The sequence below is a fragment of the Carassius auratus genome, chromosome 19, assembly GCF_003368295.1.
Source record: "Carassius auratus strain Wakin chromosome 19, ASM336829v1, whole genome shotgun sequence".
In the NCBI taxonomy this organism is placed as follows: Eukaryota; Metazoa; Chordata; class Actinopteri; order Cypriniformes; family Cyprinidae; genus Carassius; species Carassius auratus.
The window spans coordinates 11,065,328-11,087,762 of NC_039261.1; the positions used below are offsets into that span (position 1 = coordinate 11,065,328).

Genomic DNA, 22,435 nt, shown 5'->3' on the forward strand with positions numbered 1-22,435 from the left:
TTAGTAAATAACATTCTAGACTGTGATATTGTTTGGCACCATCAGGTAATATTCTTATGATCTTATGTTCCATTTTTATAATCCAGGACACCTACTGATCAAAGACATACTGTACATATAAACAAATGACAAAACAAAAATTAGAAGGGAACTTTATTGCAAGTAGACAGGAAAAACCCCAGGAGGAGAATATCAAATCATATGCATCCTAAATATTTTATCTGCATGATGAAATATGCATTATATTCCAAAGTGGAGATACAACGATTTACATTCATATTATATAACTTAGGCTTTTTAATAACATCTGTATTTGGTCTGCTATTGACATGCTTTTTTTTTCAGTGTCTGTTTATGATTTATTTCCATCTTGTTTCCTCCCAGTGAATAACCTTGATGTAATGGCTTTATTGTATTGTATATGTGGCAGACCCTCAAATTACAGCCTTCAGATAGAAAAGCCTACATGCTCACACAACACATTTTATCTGAGGTAACTGCTTTATTAAAACTGTCCATGTACAATATGGAGTAAATGACAACTTATGATTAACAGAAACAGTAAAAAGAGCCTAAACAACAAAAAGAGTCGAGCAAAACAGGTTGTCAGAACAATGTGAAGGCATCTGCCGGTGTGAACCCTGGAGGAACTGCAATGAGAAAAATGGAAGAATTACTTCAAGCACCGCATTTCTGTTTCAAGGAATTACTTTTAAATGATTCTTTAGCACAAATAGATGGAACACAAGATTTAACTGCCAAGTGAATCACTTAAAATAGATGGAACCTCTGTTTTAAGAGGTCTGGAAAACTTTAGCTATAGAGGAAAATGGATTAGTCAATTTTCTGATGAAAATTGGTTGCATCTCTCAAAAAATGTAAATAAATAAATAAATAAACAAATAAATAAATAAAGTGGGGGTCCAAAAGTCTGAAAGTCTAATTAAAAAGTCATATTACAAAAAAATAAAAAATATAAATAAACAATTAAAGGATTTTAAAAATACATTTTTTTTTCTTGGCAGTTAAAAAAAAATAAAAAATAAATAAAAATAAAAATATATATAATGCACACATTTTTAGCTGCATTTTGAGAGGGTTGCTCATGAAGTTGTGAAACTTTTCCTAGCTTGTTCTGATGCAATTCTATGTTTGTGAATTTCATTTATACAAAGCTGGAAGCTCCTAAAATCTAACTGTCCCAGATGGGATGAGAACATGGGGAGTGCAAGTAAACTTTGTTTCATTTAGATGTATGGACATCTAGCCTAAAGAAGCCAAAGCAACATGTGGTGTATGTGTGTGTTATTTACACTCTTCCCATGAGATGCATCCGAGATGCAGAGAAAAGCAGTGTCCCTTACAAGATCTTGCAGCTTTCACCGATCGAGAGCTGATATGTGCACAATTAGAATTAATGTATTCATTTGATGTCAAGCGCTTTAAATATTTCAGACACTGGAGGGCAGGGAGAAGACGATCTGAGCAGCACTGCAAGGGTGCTGTATTATTGATTGATCGCATGCTCAGTTCGTCACGGCCGCTTTTCTGGTGTGCATCTGCGCTCCGGGTTATTAGCGTCCCGCTGCAGATGGAGCGATCAGGTGTGTGCTTTTGTGTGCATGATGATGACATTTTTTGCTCAGAGAGAATCACTCAAAAAGAAAGTCCAAAAGGGCACTTAGTCTGAAAAGATGCTACAATGATTCCCATTGTGACGTGACTCTGTCCTGATCAGGGCCATATCATGGGTATGTTTCTGGAGCCTCCCGTCCGGCAAAAAGTGAGATGTTGTTGCTGAAGTGGTGGTAGTTTACAGGAAAAGAAAATATAAAATACTTTATAAATAATTTTAATAATAATAATAATAGTAATGTGGTATAGGCCAAATATTGTCCGATCCTAATAAATCCGACATCAATGGAAAGCTTATTTATTGTCATTTCAGATGATGCATAAATAAAATTTTCTGAAAACTGACCTTCTTTTAATGCCATAATATTGATGATGATGATGATAATAATAATAATAATAATAATAAGCACTTTTATAATAAGTATATTTTATATATTTTATAATGTAAATATTAGTATTATCATGAGACAAATACATCAACTTAATCCTGATCATATTTGACACACATTTCAAATATTTTAGGCAAATAATTAAATGCATTTAATAGGTAAATAATACTGTTTATATATATATATATATATATATATATATATATATATATATATATATATATATATATATATATATATATATATATATATATATATATATAATTTGGTTCTTGTATGTGAAAACAAGTTTTAAATCGTGTGGTTTTGCTATAATATTTTAAGCATTCCCATAGTAAAGTTGGGTTTTGGGGCCATAATCTGTTGCAAGATGTGCCTAAGGACTCCAGTTGTCAGCTCGTATGCACATAGGATCCTGATTCTCATGCACCTGAAGCATTATCCCCACTTTCCCAAGACAAAGAGCCTGCCCTGATCCTGCCTAACATAACTGCTATTGTAATAATTACCGTAACTGATTGCTGATAATCAGCAGTTCCTAATTGTTGGCAGTGTAATCATTCTCATTCTATGGCTGCCTGTTCAAAGGACATTTACAGCTTTATAATGCATCCCAAAAATGTGAAGTCACAGATGCAGCTCTTGGCAGCAGATGCCATGAAGAAGTAGAAATGTCATTGCTAGTGACTCATCATAAAACTGCTAGTGATAGACAGGCTCTTGTGTTCCTCACTGGCGTAATAATCAGGACCATACTGTATGGTATATTGAAGCCTACTGAAGCAATGCAGCGCCGCTAGATGAACCATAAAGATGTTAAACAACGGCTTTCCTTTCATCTTATAGTTCTGTGGTATATATCTCACTTTTGTCTCATCCTGATTTGGCCTTGTCAAAATTCCTTCTGTGGTTCCCCGCTGTATTGTAGCATGATGGTCTCTCTGGAGTCTGCCTGAAAAGTTCTGAAGTTCAGCCTGAACTCAGCTTCTATAGACACACAGCTATGTTTTTTTGTGTGTGTGTGTGTGTCAAAGAAAGAATGGTATTTGACAAGCCAAACACTGAGGGATTCGTGTGAGCTATCATTGATAAAAAGGTCATTCCTGCTGTACTCAGATGAGTCAACCTTGATTGCTACAAAATAGTGACAAAGCAACCGTGGAGATAAAATCACTATATAGCAAAGGCCATGACAATCATTTTTTGAGCACAAAGGCTGTTTTCTCTACAAATGTGTGTTGAGATATTATTCCAAGTAACTTGTTTTGCACCTACCTGGAGCTTTTTTGGTGAGTGCTTAATTTCAGGTTAATAGCTTTTTACAGTAAATTTTAGTTTTAGTTGTATGATTTTGACTCACTTGACTCACTTTTTGGCACAACATCTGCAACGTTTCCCTTAAAATGTTATCCCATTATCCTTAATTGCAAGCCCATTGCAACACAGCGGCGAAGCGTTTTAAACGGCTTTCATCTCTGAACGAGCGGAATTACGAATTTTTACCTTGGACAAGCGCATAAGTGCTGAGTTGAAAGGCTTTAAAAGCAACATAATCACACGTGTCATTCACAACGCCGCGCATCTCGCCAATGGAATTAGCCTCTAGTCACACTTTTAAAAAAGACAATGGAAGGTTACGAACGTCACCATGCGCATTTTTGCTTGGCGGGGGCTTCATTGTGGAGCTCGGATGACCCGTGAAATATGATGTAGCACACTTCACCTCACCTTCTCACTGATGCACACCGTGCTACAATTTTCCCCTCAAAGAACAGAGCAAATCAACCTCACCGTTCCCCAGGCACGTGAAGCGCTGTCTGCCCGCTGCTGACGGATTTACATTGTCTGGAAAATTGACACTGCGGGTAAGATAAGATGGAGAATTAACAGTAGTTCAACAATGGAGGTGTGTAGTATGGCTGTTGGAGAGACAACAGTGCAAAACCATAGATGTCTTGTTAAATCAGTGATTTATGGATAGGTTGGAGGGATTTTTTTGACATAAACCTTCACCCTTCCCATTATGATTTCAATGCCTGTAATTATGGTCTCTGTTCAGCAATGACATGAATATTATTGAATGTGATCCGTGTAAGCTCTTAATATAGCAGGATAATACAGGTCATATCTCTTACTTAGCCTGCTATGAGTAAAATCGCTCATTTTGACCTTTGGCTTCCAATCAATAAAGTGTGATTATTAAGAAAACAACACAAAACATCAATAAATAATTACATGCCATAGATAAATGTGGCTGTATAAAGACTGTATTGGAGATTACAGCTTCTGTTTTAATAAGAGGCATTAATGCACTGCGGTTAAATGTTGATTTTACTAGCAATGGGAGGTGTCATCTCAACTGGTGTGAAACTGCATTCTTACTAGTTGCCATGTTGATAAAGCCACAGGGAGAAGTCTCCCACAATATAGTATGGATTCAGGCCAAATATTGGGGGAGGCAGAACATTGGAGGAGAATAGAGGGTTGACAACCATATTCAAGGGGTCCACCTGTATGACAAATAAGCAGAAGATGTCATTGATGTGATCTTAAATAAACAAAACAAAACAAAAAACATAGTTAATCAGTTTTAAAAAGTACATAATTAGTAACATTTCAGTTAAAGCATGTTACTGTAATAAAAGCTTTACTATAGGATTATGATTATCATTTTAAATTATAGTTTTAGCTTATATAACAGATTGTTTTAATGTGTAAAAGGTTTTGCCTATAATTTGTCAATCAAAGGTGTACATTATTTTGTACATGTATTTTTTTATTTTATCATATTTAAAAAAAAATACATTAAAAGAGTTAAAAAAATGTAAAGAAATTTGAAAACAGAAAACTTTAAACTCTTATTTTCTTTTCATATACGTATATATATATATATATATATCTGGTGTGTAAAGACACAGAAAACGCGAAGCAGCTACTGACTAATCAAAATAAAGTATGTAAAATACAAATAATCTATTAATGAAAATAAATAACGTACAATAATAGTGTATTTGAAATAATTGAGTGGACAGTGGTCAGAAAATAGTAAAACATTATATGCATTTATTCATATCATAGGTCTTTTAGGCCCCAAAGTAATGTTACATTTTTTAATGGAGAATGTGGGATGCATGTTATCAAATTTTGTTCATAATTAGGTCTTATAAGATTTGGAAAAGTGATTTAATATTAACATGATGCATCAATGTTAAACATTTTGGAGCTATTAAATGACATTGGGCTCTCACACAGAATATGAGTGTTAAATGAATGGTCAATTTTTAGTAGACATGAAACATTGCAGTGTTGTTTTGGATTTCGCCTGGTTTGAGTAACAATAAAAAATAAATAAATAATAAAAAACAACATGTGATACTTACATCAAACAAAGCACTTCAAACTACTCTCTGAAGCAATCTCTTCCAATTTCCATCTTTTTTTCTAAACAATGTCACTGTTTCAGTAAATTAAGCATAAAAAGAAAATAACCTTCTTCTCTGTTTCTCATCTATACGATAGAGGATGTTCGTTTTCTTTTCTCTTTGCACCTCAGATGTATAAACCCCAGATTCACAGTCGTGACACAACATCAAAGCGGCTCGATCGAAAGCAGCCTATACCTCCCCTTTTAGTTCCCCCATCTCATAAATATCATCAGTGCCATATATTGAATTCACATGAATGTGACAGTGTCACTGAGGTAATACATTTCTTTCCTGTTGTTAGAGCATCTAACACTTCAGCTGTTACTCCACAGACACTCCGGGTTCCCCCTGCACAAAATCTGAGCCAATTTAAATTAGTTCAGAGGCACTGGAAAGTGCTAACATATTTATTTTACATTAAGAGATTAATGTGAAATCAAACTCTTGAGTTAAATCTTTGTTTACCTATAACTGTTGAAAACTTGTGCGGTTTTAATTGTCATTTCAGAGATACAACCTTTCAGTCTCAACCATTCTGCAGTCTTGGAAATGTATTAAGAGAAGGGAATGATTGCTAGCCTGTTATGCACTGCTACGCTTCATAGCCTTATAGAGAGTCGTTATCATGTTCTTCTTGAATAGGGAGGCACAGATTGTTTCCATCTCCCTTGACAACCATCAACAGTTATTAATTTTTTTTTCAAGGGTTGATTTTTCTAATACAATTTTATATATATATATATATATATATATATATATATATATATATATATATATATATATATATATATATATATATATATATATATATATATATATATATATATATATATATATATATATATATATATATAGGTCACATTAAAACAGTCTTACAAGTTTATCATACTTTCATTTATGCATCTTTTCAAATTTCCTGTATTATTTTATTCTTTATCCTTGTCCCAAATAATTCAACTTTAAAAATTGTATTCTTTAAAGAAATTACTTGTTTAAAATTATAAAAAAAAATAACAATTAACACAAACAATTCAACATTTTTTGTGAAATTTTCATTTATTATTGTTATTATTATTTCATTTATGACCATTGTAAACCAACCCCCAAACAATTTTGCCCTATAAAGTTTGTGTGTGTGTGTGCGTGTGTGTGTGTGTTTGTACTTGTGTGGACTTGTATACCCAGTATAACAGATTTTTAAAGTTTTTTTTTTTTTTTTTTTTAAGTTAAAAATGATTGAGGAGAAAAAATATATATAAATACATACATACATTGATGCATGCATGAATAAATAAATAAATATCTTTCTTTGAAGAAAAAGAAAAGTCATGGTTAATGGTAAATATCACTTCTTTTACTTATTTTATGCCCCAAAAAAAGAGAGTTTAAAATTACATTTCTACCACCATCATTACAGATTGCTACTAAATATAATAATTTGAGATATATTGGGATTTTACTTTAATAAATGCATTCATGCATACATACACTTGTGGTCAAAATCATACATACACTTTGTAAAATGTTAATTAATTCTCCAAAATAAGAGCGATCATACAAAATGCATAGTATTTTTTTTAATATATATATTATATATTATATTATAAATATTTCACTTAATAGAAGTTTACATATATTCCACAAGATAAATTTATAGAAAAAAAAATACAATAAAAATGACCCCATTCAAAAGTTTACGTATGCTTGATTCTGAATACTTTGTTATTACCTGCATGATCCACAACTATTACTGTTGCAGCTACTGTATTACAAAAGGTTCAAATGGTCACTGATGCTCTAGAAGTAAAAATGAAGATGTGTATATTTTTTTTCTTTTTTGCCTAATATCATGTTTTTTTTTATTATTATTATTATTATTATTATTATTATTATTATTATTTAGTGCTGCACTTTAGAAGCTACAGGAGATATTTATATGTTTCTCAGAAGTCAAAATAAGTTAAACTTACCCTGATTTTCAAATTCAAAAAGTTTTTAACTCCAGGCTCTTAATGCATTGTTTTTCCTTCTGGAGCATCAGTGACCATTTGAACCTTGTCTACTAGTTGGGTATGAGTCCCTGAGTTGTCCTCAATGTGAAAATATGGATCTCAAAATTATATAGTCATTGTTAGAAAAGGTTCAAATATACCAAAGATGCTGGAAAACAAAGGCATTTGTGGGACCAGAAGGATTTCTTTCTGAAGAACAGAAGGCAGTTTGACTGTTCAGGATAAACAATGAACAATTCATGAACAACTATCTCTAAAAAAAAAAAATCCCACTGTGGATCATTCAGGTAACAATACAGCATTAAGAATCAAGAATATTTAAACTATATTTTTTAAAAATTTATCAATTCAGCTATTATTTTATCTTGTGAACTATGCATTTTTTTGTGAAGTATCTTATTCAGGTCAGTCCAAATACAAAAACAACATGCATTACATATGATCCCTCTTATGTACAAAAACATAAAGGTGTATGTAAAATTTTTATCACAACCATACATACCTATAATTACAAAATGATTCCATAATATTGTATATAATATTCTTGAAAATTTTGTTTTAAGACACTATATTGTCCTCAGGGCCAAAACTTTCAGTAGTTAAATGCACTTAGAAATCTATTAAAATTTGTCACAAGGATTGAACTTGATAAGATTATCTTGTACTAGTGTCCAAATGACTTTTACCCCAATTTTCCATTCACCTCCTTTTACACACAGGTACTATATCTTTATAAAGCACGTCTACATGCACATACACACCAACAGAGACTCAGTAACACACACACCTAAAGTACTTACACAGCCCACAAAGTTTAAGGTGTGATGAATGAATGCAAATTATGAATACAAATGGCTGGGTGCGAGTCAAAGAAAGGGGTTCATAATTCACAATAACCAGCGTGACTTAACTACTATCGGCCGAGCCAAATGCCTCACTAAATAATACCGTCAGATTACTGCAAAGTGCTGATTCATTCAGACAGCCACCGGCCTCCAAGGCCACGACTCAGCCGCTCATACACACCTCCACAGGTGCTTATGGGTGCAGAGGTGTCCACAATTATTGCATCCTCTGGGCAGACTTCCCATAATGCATTGCTAATAAGCCCCTTTTGCCCTCATTGCACCCTTGCATGCCGTTTGAAGACATAAACAAGCGGCCATGTTCCAGTCATGTCATTGACACGTGATTAATGATTACATGATAAAACGCGAAGTATGATGAAGGGAGAGTGAAAACAAATGGTACAAACCACTTGTGGGGAATGAAAGAGGAAGCAAGTGCAGATAACTGAAGATTGAAGATTGAAGAATGATCTCGAATTTCAGGGCTCTTATGAGGGGCATCCATCACCAGAGACAGTCATACAAATAGCATCTCCCATATTCAATTAGTTCCCCTCGCAACGCTGGCTACATGATCGTCAGCCGCTACCGTGCTACGAACCCTCGCGCACACACGCATCCCTAATGCTCATCTGTCTGCCCTTCACTTCTGTCTTCCACATCTATTCATCCTTACATCTGTGACCATTGTTCCGTAATGTAAGGTTGTGAAGGGCTTGACAAATTTAGAAACTGTTTGTGTGACAGCAGAGTATTTTAGGAATACAGTGTAACTTTGTATTTGACACACAGGTAAGACATAGCATATAAGCCACATGTCTAATAAAACATTCAAATAGGGTCAATGTGGTGACATCAGTTTTTGATGATATGGCAAAACACATTTGAAGTAATTTCATACAAATAGTGAAGTTTTAATTAATGACATTTAACATATTAATGTTTTGATATTATTGGGGGATATTAACTTAAAAGTAACAATAATGACACGAATCATTCTCAGTAAAGGTGTGGAATTCTTGAAACAGAAACCTGATTAAGCATGTAGTATTTCTTGATTATATACAATCTCAAGATCAATATGTATCTTTAAATATTAGATCATTACACCTTTTTATAACAAGGCTGGTTCAGATTGTGAAATCATATGTGATCGGTTGCCCAAAAATTTTATATTAAATTAAATTTATCAATTTAGCAGACGCTTTTATCCAAAGCAACTTACAATGCATTCAGGCTATCAAGTTTTACATATCATGTGTTCCCAGGGAATCGAACCCCCAACCTTGCGTTTTTCTAGATAAATAGAAAATATGTGATACCTAGATTTATTGGTTGCAACACTTTTACTTGGTTACTCCACATGGCTTTTAAACCCCCGGTTTCACAGAAAAGGCTTATTAGTCCCAGACTAAAATGTAAATCTGAGATGTTTCAACTAAAATAAACTTGCACTGACTGATCTTAAAATATATCAATCAGTACCTTTGTTTTGTCTCAAGATGGACACCTGCAAGGTTTCCCCCTAAAGCATGTTTATAAAAAAATTACTTACATTTCCTAATCAATCTATGGCCTAATCCTGGTTTAGTCTAAGATCAATTTAAATTATTTTAAAGGTACTATTGAAAAAGTGTATATATATAAATTATCTTTCTTTATTTGGAGTACTTATTGTGCACAATGCACATTTCATAATATTACAGTTTTTCTCAGTCGCTTTGGTACATTTCTCTAATCATTCTTGAGATTTGCAAAACAGTAAGTGCATTTCTCAAAACAACTCGTACAAATATCAAAACACAATGGATGACCTGCAAAAGCCAGTCTCTTGCTCAAAATCCTTAGTTCATCTCTCAAAAATAAATATCTGTGTCAATGAACATGTCAGTGCCATCAGAATGACAAGTCCTTGTGTCATAGTTTACGGATAAGACAGTCAAATTGCTTAGTCATGTTGTCAATTTAACAGTGGAGGGATGTTCTGATGTAAACTACTGTATTGAACAGTATGCCATATGCTTATGTATGCCATATATCCATTTCAAAACTACACATTTACACATTACTGTTTGTGGGATGTTGATTGAAAGAGACTGGATAGAATTCCCAGTTACACTTTTACAGTTTTTCTCAGTCGCTTTGGTACATTTCTCTAATCATTCTTGAGATTTGCAAAACAGTAAGTGCATTTCTCAAAACAACTCGTACAAATATCAAAACACAATGGATGACCTGCAAAAGCCAGTCTCTTGCTCAAAATCCTTAGTTCATCTCTCAAAAATAAATATCTGTGTCAATGAACATGTCAGTGCCATCAGAATGACAAGTCCTTGTGTCATAGTTTACGGATAAGACAGTCAAATTGCTTAGTCATGTTGTCAATTTAACAGTGGAGGGATGTTCTGATGTAAACTACTGTATTGAACAGTATGCCATATGCTTATGTATGCCATATATCCATTTCAAAACTACACATTTACACATTACTGTTTGTGGGATGTTGATTGAAAGAGACTGGATAGAATTCCCAGTTACACTTTTACTAGTGGTCTGACCAAAAAAATAAAAAAATAAAAAATACTTTTACAATGCCATTGTGATATAGAAAAGGAAATATGGGAACAAAGATGAAAATAATTCCATTTTCAGAATTTGTAACTTGTGTTGTCCTTTGTCTATACAGTATAAGCTTTCCTACTGAAGATTCATGAGATGAACCTTTGAGCTATTTCAGAGAAATGGTTTATCATTGGTTTATCATCTACATTCTCTTCATTAGTTAAGATTCACTTGCACAATTCATGCCAAATTGACAAAACATCTAATAATAGTGTGTAAAAATACAAATAAAAAGTGTGCTTGGCAGTTTATGACAACTAGATTAACCATTTTGCATTTAATGACTTATACTATGAACTAAAGACTAGATGTTTTGGGGGGTAAGACTATTGCACAGAAAACTGTATAATACATTTTGAGCAACATGACATTAGCAACTGATAATGTAGGAAACCGCAGATAAATGTGCGTAATCAATTGCATGAATGTACAATAGCAATCGCAACTTGTTCAAAAGAATGAGAAACTGGTTTTATGATGTGTATAAATGACTAGATGATGTGGAGGTTGTACAAGTAGTTTTGAAAATTGCATTTCTGTTTTGAAAAATGCACCAAAGTGACTGAGAAAAACTGTACTAGTGGTCTGACCAAAAAAATAAAAAAATAAAAAATACTTTTACAATGCCATTGTGATATAGAAAAGGAAATATGGGAACAAAGATGAAAATAAATTCCATTTTCAGAATTTGTAACTCTTGTGTTGTCCTTTGTCTATACAGTATAAGCTTTCCTACTGAAGATTCATGAGATGAACCTTTGAGCTATTTCAGAGAAATGGTTTATCATTGGTTTATCATCTACATTCTCTTCATTAGTAAAGATTCACTTGCACAATTCATGCCAAATTGACAAAACATCTAATAATAGTGTGTAAATATACAAATAAAAAGTGTGCTTGGCAGTTTATGACAACTAGATTAACCATTTTGCATTTAATGACTTATACTATGAACTAAAGACTAGATGTTTTGGGGGGTAAGACTATTGCACAGAAAACTGTATAATACATTTTGAGCAACATGACATTAGCAACTGATAATGTAGGAAACCGCAGATAAATGTGCGTAATCAATTGCATGAATGTACAAAAGCAATCGCAACTTGTTCAAAAGAATGAGAAACTGGTTTTATGGTGTGTATTAATGACTAGATGATGTGGAGGTTGTACAAGTAGTTTTGAAAATTTCATTTCTGTTTTGAAAAATGCACCAAAGTGACTGAGAAAAACTGTAAGCCTATAATTTGTTTTATGATCTTTTAATAATATCAGTCTTCGAATGCAAGATATTTAAAGTGTACCTGAAGTATACAGTACTTGCAATAGTCCCACTTTTGCACAAGCAAATATACTTCAGTATATATTTAGTTGGACTTCAGCACTTTTGGACAATTAAATTGCATTAAGTACAAAATTAGTTGTTCCAATTTAGTAGACTTTAAGTATCAGTTTAGTATACTAAAAGAACAATTGCAGGGTATTTTTTATTAAAGACATAAATATGTAAACGTTTTAGAACTCATATGAAACCAACAAGAATACAAAGAGAATATTTTTTTAAGAAACCTGTGTTTTAAAATAGATTTTTATGAAGGATTTTTTCCTTTTCTGCATTGAGTATTCAACCGTGACCAGTGCCAATGCAATGCAAATGCATACAAATGTTGTATTTTTGGGGGGGCAGCTCCTCATGGAGCCTGGGAGTTTCTTGATGTGTCTGGCAAAGCAAGGAAGGAGTGTTATGTAATATGGCAGGATTGAAAGAAGCAAAGTGAAGACAGTTTGATTACAGCGCAAAAAAAAAAAAAAAAAAAAATCAAGAGGAAGATAAATTACTAAGTGCATAAGATTATAGAACAGGAGAGTAAAATCAATGGCCAATGAACAGAGCCAGGAAAATGCCAATATAACAGCAGATAGAGATATTTGGATGCCTTGTTTGGAACATGGACACTGTGACATGTGTTTGAAGAAGCTGCTTTGCTTGGTACATAAATAAATGTTGTAACTGGGTTATTTTATTAAGTGTTATACTGATAGCTTCACCATATATTAAGCAGATGTAAAAATAAACTGAAATAGATCAAAACTCCATCCTAACAACAATGTATTTTAAACCTGTTTCAAGAAAGAGTTGTCAAGAGGCTTCTTTGAAAGCTCCTGGTGCATAATGAAAAAAAAAAAAAAAAAAAAGTTATAAAAATAAACAATTTGTATGGCAGTACATTAACAATCAATTTAGAGTATTTAAGAAGAAGGAGGAGAAACAATGTTTTGTTTTGAGTGTAATAAAAATTCAAACCAAACCCAAGGGTGGCCATCCATGGCCATCCAAGTGATGACATTAAACATTTACGTACAATATAACATCTGCTGACTAGAACTGAATACTAATGCTACTGTAAATGTTTTATGCACATCATATCTTCATTTTGCCCTGTTAGGGTTCTCCAAACTGGAGAGATGATAAAAGTAAAAGAGAACATATTTATGAGAACTGTGCCATAGAAATATTATGCAATTACAACGTATGCACACTTTTACACACATTTAAAAAAAATTAGCTAGTGTCTGTGCAATGTTTAAAGACTATATAGTGAATAAATATGAATAGGAACAAAACTGATCTGCAAATGAGAACTGCTTTGTTTTTGTCTCCAATTTAATATCTTTCTATCAGATCATTATTGTCTTCTGTTTTGGACGATAGAAAGACATCACTACAGCATTTTTTCTCGCTTAATGCCTATAGGTGGACTGTACGCAGAGCTTTAGGACTTCAGGACTGAAGAGAAAGGCTGTCTCCAAGCAGAGGTTGGCCCACTGGATAGTGGATGCCATCATATTGGCATATCCAACCTAATTTTGAGAGCACACTCGACGAGGAGTGTTTCTTCTTCTTGGGCATTGGCGCACAGTGCAATTTCTCCAGATCTGTTCATATGATGAATAAATTGCATCTACACTTTGATTGGTACAGAAGTCAATTTTCAGCAAATTGTCATTTTTTGTGAGGTATTACTTTAAGACAAAACAGCACAATGAACTCTTTTTGTACAGTGCTATCAATAATGATATCTTTTTTTTTCAGTTTTTGGCAGTGAATGTCGCTTAGCAACATCTTGACGAACACTTCAACAAGGTAATGATATACTTCCTCATCTGCCTGATGGTCAACACATAATTAAGAAGTTGAAAAATAGAACTTATTCAACTGTTCTTTTTATATCTCTTTCTTATACCTTCTCAGTCGTCCCTCTGTGCTATAACTAAATAGGAGAACAGCAGCCGAGAGCCCTAAGCAGTTACACTTCAGAATTTTCTACTGTATCGAAAATCTTCCCTTACGACCAAATAAATAATTTAAGACGGGGAAATTCAACAAGGACGATTGTCCAGTCCAAAATTATGCCTATATGATGAAATAATGGTGTCCCTGATAGCTCTAGAATAAAAATATAATTGTCCAAGAACAAGCAACCTGTGTAGCCTAGCAACAGCATGCAGCCTGGTTTTAAAGCACGCTGTTCATGTAAATGCTCTTCTGGGCTGGTCACGAAGCAGAAGTTTCTTAAAAAACTTTTAAAAAAGAAATCCCTTGTCTCGATCAACATGTGGCATCCCATTTTGAGAGAAAAGAAAATAGAATAAACATATAATATTAATAATAATCATCATAAAACGCATGACCTATCAATTAAAAGTCCAAACAAACACTGCTTGCTACAAATGTTCAATCAACATTTCGGATCAAATATGGAAGTTTAATTGGCCTCTTGTTGTGTGTAACCTATTGACATCTCAATCTGTCCCTGTGCTAAATTTTGTGCCACCTCTGTGTAACTAATCATCCCTGAGAAGTAAGAAGGTCATGGAATTATGTGTCCAGTCAAATCATCCCACATTCAATGCATTTACAAAACCATTAAACACAGTAAAAAAATGTTTTAATTTTAACCATAAAATACTTTTAAAATACTATTGTTAAACCTATTAATTGGTTATCTGTTAGTTTCCTTACTACATATGGTGAGAAACTTGTTATGAACTTGGATATGTGTTATTTGTGGTATTATGGTGGTTGTCAGTAGACTTTAAAAGTTTTAATACCAGCATGGCCTTGCTAATACTGCAGAAAATTAGATTTAGCAGTATTTTTTATTAAGATTATTATTAATTTATTGATAATTATTGTTTTAAACGTTTTATTGTTGTAAAGTTTACTGTTTTTTTTTTTTTTTTCTTAAATAGGATTGCTCTATTTTTACTGACTTGTTTTGGCAACCACAGCTGCCAGTTTTTGTTGCTGTTGCCTTAGTAAAAAAGCTATATATTTCAAATGCATTTATTTCATACTTCCAAATCTATTCATATCATATTTACTGACATATCGCTCAAGACTTACCAATATAAAAATTATAGTTAAACTTTATTTGGAGAACTACTTGTGCACAATGCAGATTTCTCAATATTATGCCTAAAAATGTGTTTTAATATAACTATTTATAAGGATTGTATGATCTTTGAATAATATCAGTCTTTAAATGCAAGATAAAGAGTACCTGAAGTTTACTTGCAATTTTTCCTCTTTAATCAAAGTATACCAGTTTAGTGCAGTTGCAGAATATTTTTACTAAGCACATACATATGCAAATGTATTTGTAGTACTTAGCATGAAATAAATTCATTTCAAATACATTTCAGTATATTTTCCACTAGGTTATGTGTTGTTGTTTTTTTTGTATTATTTTATTTTATTTACAGGGTAGTAAAAGTCAGCAGTGCAAATGCTCAAATTTGTGGTGTACCTCAGGTGCAGGGAACCACAGGAAACAGTTGGCCGGCAGTGACCACGTGTCATGACCCGTTCCTGTAAATAACTGGGCATTTTGTAGGGGACACCTTCCACTGCTGTTCCAAGTCTGGATCCTGTCCATTTCTCCTGGCACTGACACGTATGCAATTGCAAACACAGAGGACACACTTAATAAACTGAGAAAGAAACAGAATGAACAATGAGAGACAGGATTAATGTAAGTGAATCATCTTCACCAGAGCCTGGACCTGTGGCCTTTGTCTTTGCAACAGTAGCATCCTTGTGGTATATATGGCATTTGGCCTTGTCAAGAGGGCCAGCTGCATTCTGCACGCTCCCAGTAACGCTGCCAGCCCGGGTCTGTGCCATGTGGGCACCATCTGCACTCCTTCCCAACTCCACGTCTCCACCTTAGGAAGAACAGGTGACAGGATTAATACACGAGGATCGTGAATACTAAGCAAATCCAAATGCCATTTTCAATCCCATATGCCATATTAAGAAATGAAAATCACCACAACAAAATTTACATAGTAAGTACTATGTCAACATCAATGCCTTTTTAAGTGCTTTAGTGAAGGTTAGCATAATAAATAAATAAATAAATAAATAAATAAATAAATAAATAAATAAATAAAAATCAAATCTTTATTGGCCCCCAAAGCTTTGTTGAACTTATGCAAAATGTATGTATATATACTTTTTAATGTAAAAAATACACATTCAAATGTTTTGTTTTGTCATGCAATAATACACAAATCACTATCTAGATCAAAATCTGCACATACCCTTTGGCTTTTAGGATGCAAAAGCTTTGGCAGAAGTAAAGGGAGAAAAAGAGATGGCAGGAAAAGAAAAGAAAAGAAAAAAAAAACAAGAAGATTGCAAATCGATTGTGTTTAGACTGCTATTACAAACGGATTCCATTACCAAGAGGAAATGGATATATTGATTCGGACCAATGCTCTCTTCTTTATGTTTTTTCATTTTCAAAATAATGAGTGACTTTTTGGGTTTGAGGAGCTCCTTTCGTGCCCCGAGGAGAACGTTGACTGAGCACCATCCAAAGCCTTCCGCGCAAACCAAAACAACACTTTTCCTTTGTGCTAATACAAGTCGTACATCAGTGCCATGCAGTATCACTGCCAAAGACTCCCAAACCGACAAGACGGCATGAGGTTGATTGTTATCGCTATGGAACCCTTACCTTAAATGGTGTTTCTATAATTGCTATCCTAGAATAAACTACCGAGACACAATATACCAATATGAGTACGTCTGTTTATGTCTGTAAGATGAAAACTACTTGTACTGAAAAACTTGTCATTTCGCAATATATACAACTCACAGCTGCACAGTACAATAAGTTAGAATGGGGTTGATATGACTCTGGTGGTATCCACTCATTCTTCAGTCACTGTATTTTTCTATGAAAACACTCACACATACATTAAGTAAAGCAGTTTATAAAGAGAACAACTGCAGCTTCGTGCTTCATGTCTGTTGTGGGCATGCAAATGTCTTGGTTTGACTGTTCATGAGAGTGAATTAGCATATTCAGTGAGTCTTTCTAGAGGTTATATTTTTACACCAGTAGGTGGCAACAATATACAAGCTGATACTATGGAGTATGGCTCTTTTTTTTAAGAATATCAGCATGATTGATATCAGCAATGTCATATGGAATTTACAAAACAGTGAAGTAAACAAGTTAAAGGGATAGCTCATCCAAAAACGAAAGTTCTGTCATCATTTACTCACCCTCATGTCTTTCCAAATGAGTTGCTTTCTACATAAAATAATATATTTCGGAGATTGCTGGTAATCAAACAGTTGGTGGTTGCCATTGCCTTCCATAGTAGGAAAAATAAATACTATGCAGGTCAATGGGAACCACCAACTGTTTGGTTACCAGCAATCTTCAAAATATATATATTTTTTTTATGTTCAACATAAGAAAGCAATTCATACAGGTTTGGAACGACATGAGGGTGATTGAATGATGACAGGAATTCAATTTTTGGGTGAACTATCCCTTTTACATTTTGAGCTACATTTTACAGTTTTTGCTTTTTGTCAATGACAATTTCCAAATGAAAACACTGCATACACTGAATACGTACACTGCTAGCTGTTTTGCATGTCTGAGCAATACAGTGGTGCTTTATAACCGAATTAATCAGTTCAATGAATGATTCAATGTCTGAATAAATCAGCCATTTGAACAAATCATTTAAATCATCATCACTCAATGACTCATTAAGACTTGCCTGCCACCTACTGGCATTTTTTTTAAAGTATCTCATTTTTTATTTGTCTGTAACATGACAAACCAGTATGTAACAGAATAAAAATACTCTCTGAAAAATATTGTCTGTATGCCATTATTGACAAAATCTCAGTGGGGAAAAATTAAATAAGAAATCAAGCAATTTTTTTGTTGGCATAAAACTGGCGATATCATGTCTAGACATAAATTACTCAATATTAAGTAATTGTTTACTGTTGCCAATATTACACAGTCACACTTGTCTTGTTCTCTAGAAATGTATCAGAAACAACCTAAGCTGTCCTTGCTAGCTCTTTAACATGCTGTTTTTTTAATTAACATGATTAAGTAGATCAGATCACCAATCAGAAAAGCAAGTTTACATCTATCCAGTTTGCTTCTGTATACTTTTAAAGTAAAAATTATACTCTGTGCAGTTATTGTATATACATATCTGTCAGTTCTGCTTAAATTAAAATGTGTTGCATGCTGCTTGTTATTGCACTTCATATTAAGTTCAAATTTAGGAGCTGAACTGGAAACTAAAATGACCATGAGAGTGTGAATGAAAAAAATAATGTTTATATATATATATATATATATATATATATATATATATATATATATATATATATATATATATATATATATATATATATATATATATATATTAGGTTTTAGATTTAGACTTGAGTTTAAGTTTATTATTAATAGAAATGAGCATGGTGCAAATGTTATGTAATGTCGATATCACATTTACTGTACCTTTAAGTGTGTGATCTTTAGGTATTATCTTCTCATCTGCCATTTGGAAGTCTGCAAACAAAGGTAGATGGGAACATCTTGGCACTGAACTTTGGTCTTCCATCATAACTCCCTCTCTGCATTCACTTTCTGTTTGTGGGGAGCTAGGTCGGTCAATGAAGCCCTGGGCTGTTGTTGCTTCTATCTTTTGGGATGTTTTAGCTGTGACTTTTGAATGTTCTTTTTTATTTAGTTTTTGTGCCCTGTGTGGTTTGCTACACTGCTAGCTGTTTTGCATGTCTGAGCAATACAGTGGTGCTTTATAACCGAATTAATCAGTTCAATGAATGATTCAATGTCTGAATAAATCAGCCATTTGAACAAATCATTTAAATCATCATCACTCAATGACTCATTAAGACTTGCCTGCCACCTACTGGCATTTTTTTTAAAGTATCTCATTTTTTATTTGTCTGTAACATGACAAACCAGTATGTAACAGAATAAAAATACTCTCTGAAAAATATTGTCTGTATGCCATTATTGACAAAATCTCAGTGGGGAAAAATTAAATAAGAAATCAAGCAATTTTTTTGTTGGCATAAAACTGGCGATATCATGTCTAGACATAAATTACTCAATATTAAGTAATTGTTTACTGTTGCCAATATTACACAGTCACACTTGTCTTGTTCTCTAGAAATGTATCAGAAACAACCTAAGCTGTCCTTGCTAGCTCTTTAACATGCTGTTTTTTTAATTAACATGATTAAGTAGATCAGATCACCAATCAGAAAAGCAAGTTTACATCTATCCAGTTTGCTTCTGTATACTTTTAAAGTAAAAATTATACTCTGTGCAGTTATTGTATATACATATCTGTCAGTTCTGCTTAAATTAAAATGTGTTGCATGCTGCTTGTTATTGCACTTCATATTAAGTTCAAATTTAGGAGCTGAACTGGAAACTAAAATGACCATGAGAGTGTGAATGAAAAAAATAATGTTTATATATATATATATATATATATATATATATATATATATATATATATATATATATATATATATATATATATTAGGTTTTAGATTTAGACTTGAGTTTAAGTTTATTATTAATAGAAATGAGCATGGTGCAAATGTTATGTAATGTCGATATCACATTTACTGTACCTTTAAGTGTGTGATCTTTAGGTATTATCTTCTCATCTGCCATTTGGAAGTCTGCAAACAAAGGTAGATGGGAACATCTTGGCACTGAACTTTGGTCTTCCATCATAACTCCCTCTCTGCATTCACTTTCTGTTTGTGGGGAGCTAGGTCGGTCAATGAAGCCCTGGGCTGTTGTTGCTTCTATCTTTTGGGATGTTTTAGCTGTGACTTTTGAATGTTCTTTTTTATTTAGTTTTTGTGCCCTGTGTGGTTTGCTACCATCCAATTGGATGTTTGGTTTTCCTTTTAAGACAGTTGCTTTATAGAAGTCACTTTTACTGAAGGGGACTTGCTGTGGTGGTCTGTCCACCCGCAGTGTGGAAAGAGGTGGAAGAGGAGGAAAGTCTTCATCTGAGAAGCCCTCAGGGATGTCTGCTTTCCCTGTGGCCTGTTTAGGTATAATTTCTTCAAGAAACTCCTCATTTTTATCTCTGTCAGCCTCCTCCTGGCTTATGATCTCTATGGTCTTGTCAGGTTCATGACCACGTCTGCATCTATCATCAGGAAAACATGGACTCGTGGCATCAACATGCCCCTGCAGAAGTGTCTGGGTCATGTTATGCTGAGTCATTATCATGACCTTGTCCAACTTTTGATGCCCTGCACTCCTGAAAAAGAAGCATGCATTGTGCATTGTGAATGCAAGTTATACTGTTGGGAAAATATTCACAGGCCAATGTAGATACTAGTGAAGATGGATGCACTAAGAGCAAAAAAAAGTACAAAATAGTTTCATGTAAAAAGCTAAACAAGCCCTCCATTAACCAAACATGAACTTTCAGAGAATTTTATTTGCATGTTACTGCTGTAAATTGGGCATATTTTGCCTCCAAGTATGAATATTTCATGATTGTCTTATTGCTACCATGCAATAGGGTACAAATGAACACCGGGAGGAGATCTTCCCATTGCCACATGGTCTTCCTAAAATAGATGGGGTAGGTGTTTCCATGGACCACCGGGGACAGATGGCAGATCTATTAGCATGGGCTGCCATGGCCAGATTTTGCATACGGTAAATTCACACAATAGAGAAGCACTCTATGTCTTTCTTTGTTGGTAAAACTTTTCCCATCAGTCTGATTTAAAACTCACTTAAAGTGCCTTTACAAAGATTATTATTTATCTTTTGGTTTTTGTTTTGTTAATTGTACTAAATAACATAATTGCAATTTGGTTGAGATTAATTGGAATGCACAATGGAAAAAAAAAAGCTAATAATCTCTTCAAATGTAGTTAGTAAATGTGAATGTGTATATTTAGAAAAATATTGGAATATAGAAATATGTATGTGTATATCTAAATATGAATCTCTATATTATTGTTTTCATTCAATTTTAGTTTATATTATATGAATATTATCACATTATTCAAATTATCATATCATTATTCATATGGAATATATTCTCATGACATTTATTTCTGTAAATGTCAATACATTTTGTATTGCATGATATTATACACTGTTCTGTCGTAATAAGAGTGTTTGCACAGAAGAAAGTCAGCATCAGAGCCACCTCAGAGCTGCCATATTTTAATGCTGCAATGTGTATTTACGGTCTGGTCCGACACAGTCTGGTCAGACTCTTTTATTTGTCACATACACACTAAACCACAAAAGTAAAAACTCATATTCTGTGGTAACTCACTGAGTGGATAGTCTGCCACAATGTCCTCTGTAGCTCTGGGTATCACCGTCTTCCGCAAACACATGCGCATTTTCAGGTAGATGCGGCCAAATTCCCTTACTGGCCAAAACAGAGCGCTTGAATACTCTAGCACAGGCTCTGTCCAGACTGTCTTCTGGTGTACAGGGATGTATCCACGCGGACCTGGGAAATGGTCCTAATGCGTCCCACATACGCTGAGGTTTTGTTCTAGATGTCTTATCACACAGACTTGTAGACATTTTACATTTATCTCCAGACAAAAAAAAGAGAGAGAGATAATTTAGCTTTCTATTATCGTGATTTTCTTGTTTGTGGCTTGCGTCTTGGTCTTTGGAATGTTTAGATTGAATATTGTATTGAATTTCAAATATAAACAAAAACAATATACGCAAACAGCTACAAATCATTTACGTCACCTGGATTGATGTTGGAGTCTTCGCGGGATTTTTTTTTTTTTTTTACGTGACATAAAGTAAACCTTTTTATCCCCTATATATATCGTTGTAGCTTCAACATTTATTATTTTAATTTAGTTAAACTTGATTTACTAAAACTAAAAATTACTAAAATTTAAATCAAATTAGCTAATAAATAAATAATAAGCTTTATGTACATTTAGCTATATTGAGAGAGAGAGAGAGAGAGAGAGAGAGAGAGAGACTACAAAATTGCCCAAATTTGGGTAGCCTACGACTAAAGTAAAAACGGTAAGAAAATAAATAAACAAACACTTTTTGGGTCCTAACTATAGGCTACACACTGAGTGATGTTCATGAGATCACCTATGGTGATAT

The 22,435-nt window shown here is 33.5% G+C and overlaps 1 protein-coding gene across 3 annotated transcripts; it reads right to left on the reverse strand.

The window, feature by feature from the left end:
- Window positions 1-210: 210 nt before the first annotated feature.
- On the reverse strand, window positions 211-22,014 carry c19h1orf94 (chromosome 19 C1orf94 homolog). 3 transcript variants are annotated; one of them, XM_026288862.1, is made up of 8 exons: window positions 21,621-22,014; window positions 19,933-20,579; window positions 18,782-18,910; window positions 15,996-16,157; window positions 15,740-15,879; window positions 4,407-4,534; window positions 3,816-3,883; window positions 211-650 (listed from the first exon to the last, which is right to left on the reverse strand). In XM_026288862.1, the coding sequence occupies exons 1-8, from the start codon at window positions 21,878-21,880 to the stop codon at window positions 607-609; spliced, it is 1,578 nt and encodes a 525-aa protein (XP_026144647.1). In that variant the 5' UTR covers window positions 21,881-22,014; the 3' UTR covers window positions 211-606. The 3 variants fall into 3 exon arrangements, with proteins under 3 accessions (XP_026144647.1, XP_026144648.1, XP_026144646.1); XM_026288863.1 differs by having other exon boundaries at window positions 212-650; window positions 15,984-16,157; window positions 18,782-18,832; XM_026288861.1 differs by having other exon boundaries at window positions 213-650; window positions 15,984-16,157; window positions 21,621-22,013.
- Between the last annotated feature and the right edge of the window lie 421 nt (window positions 22,015-22,435).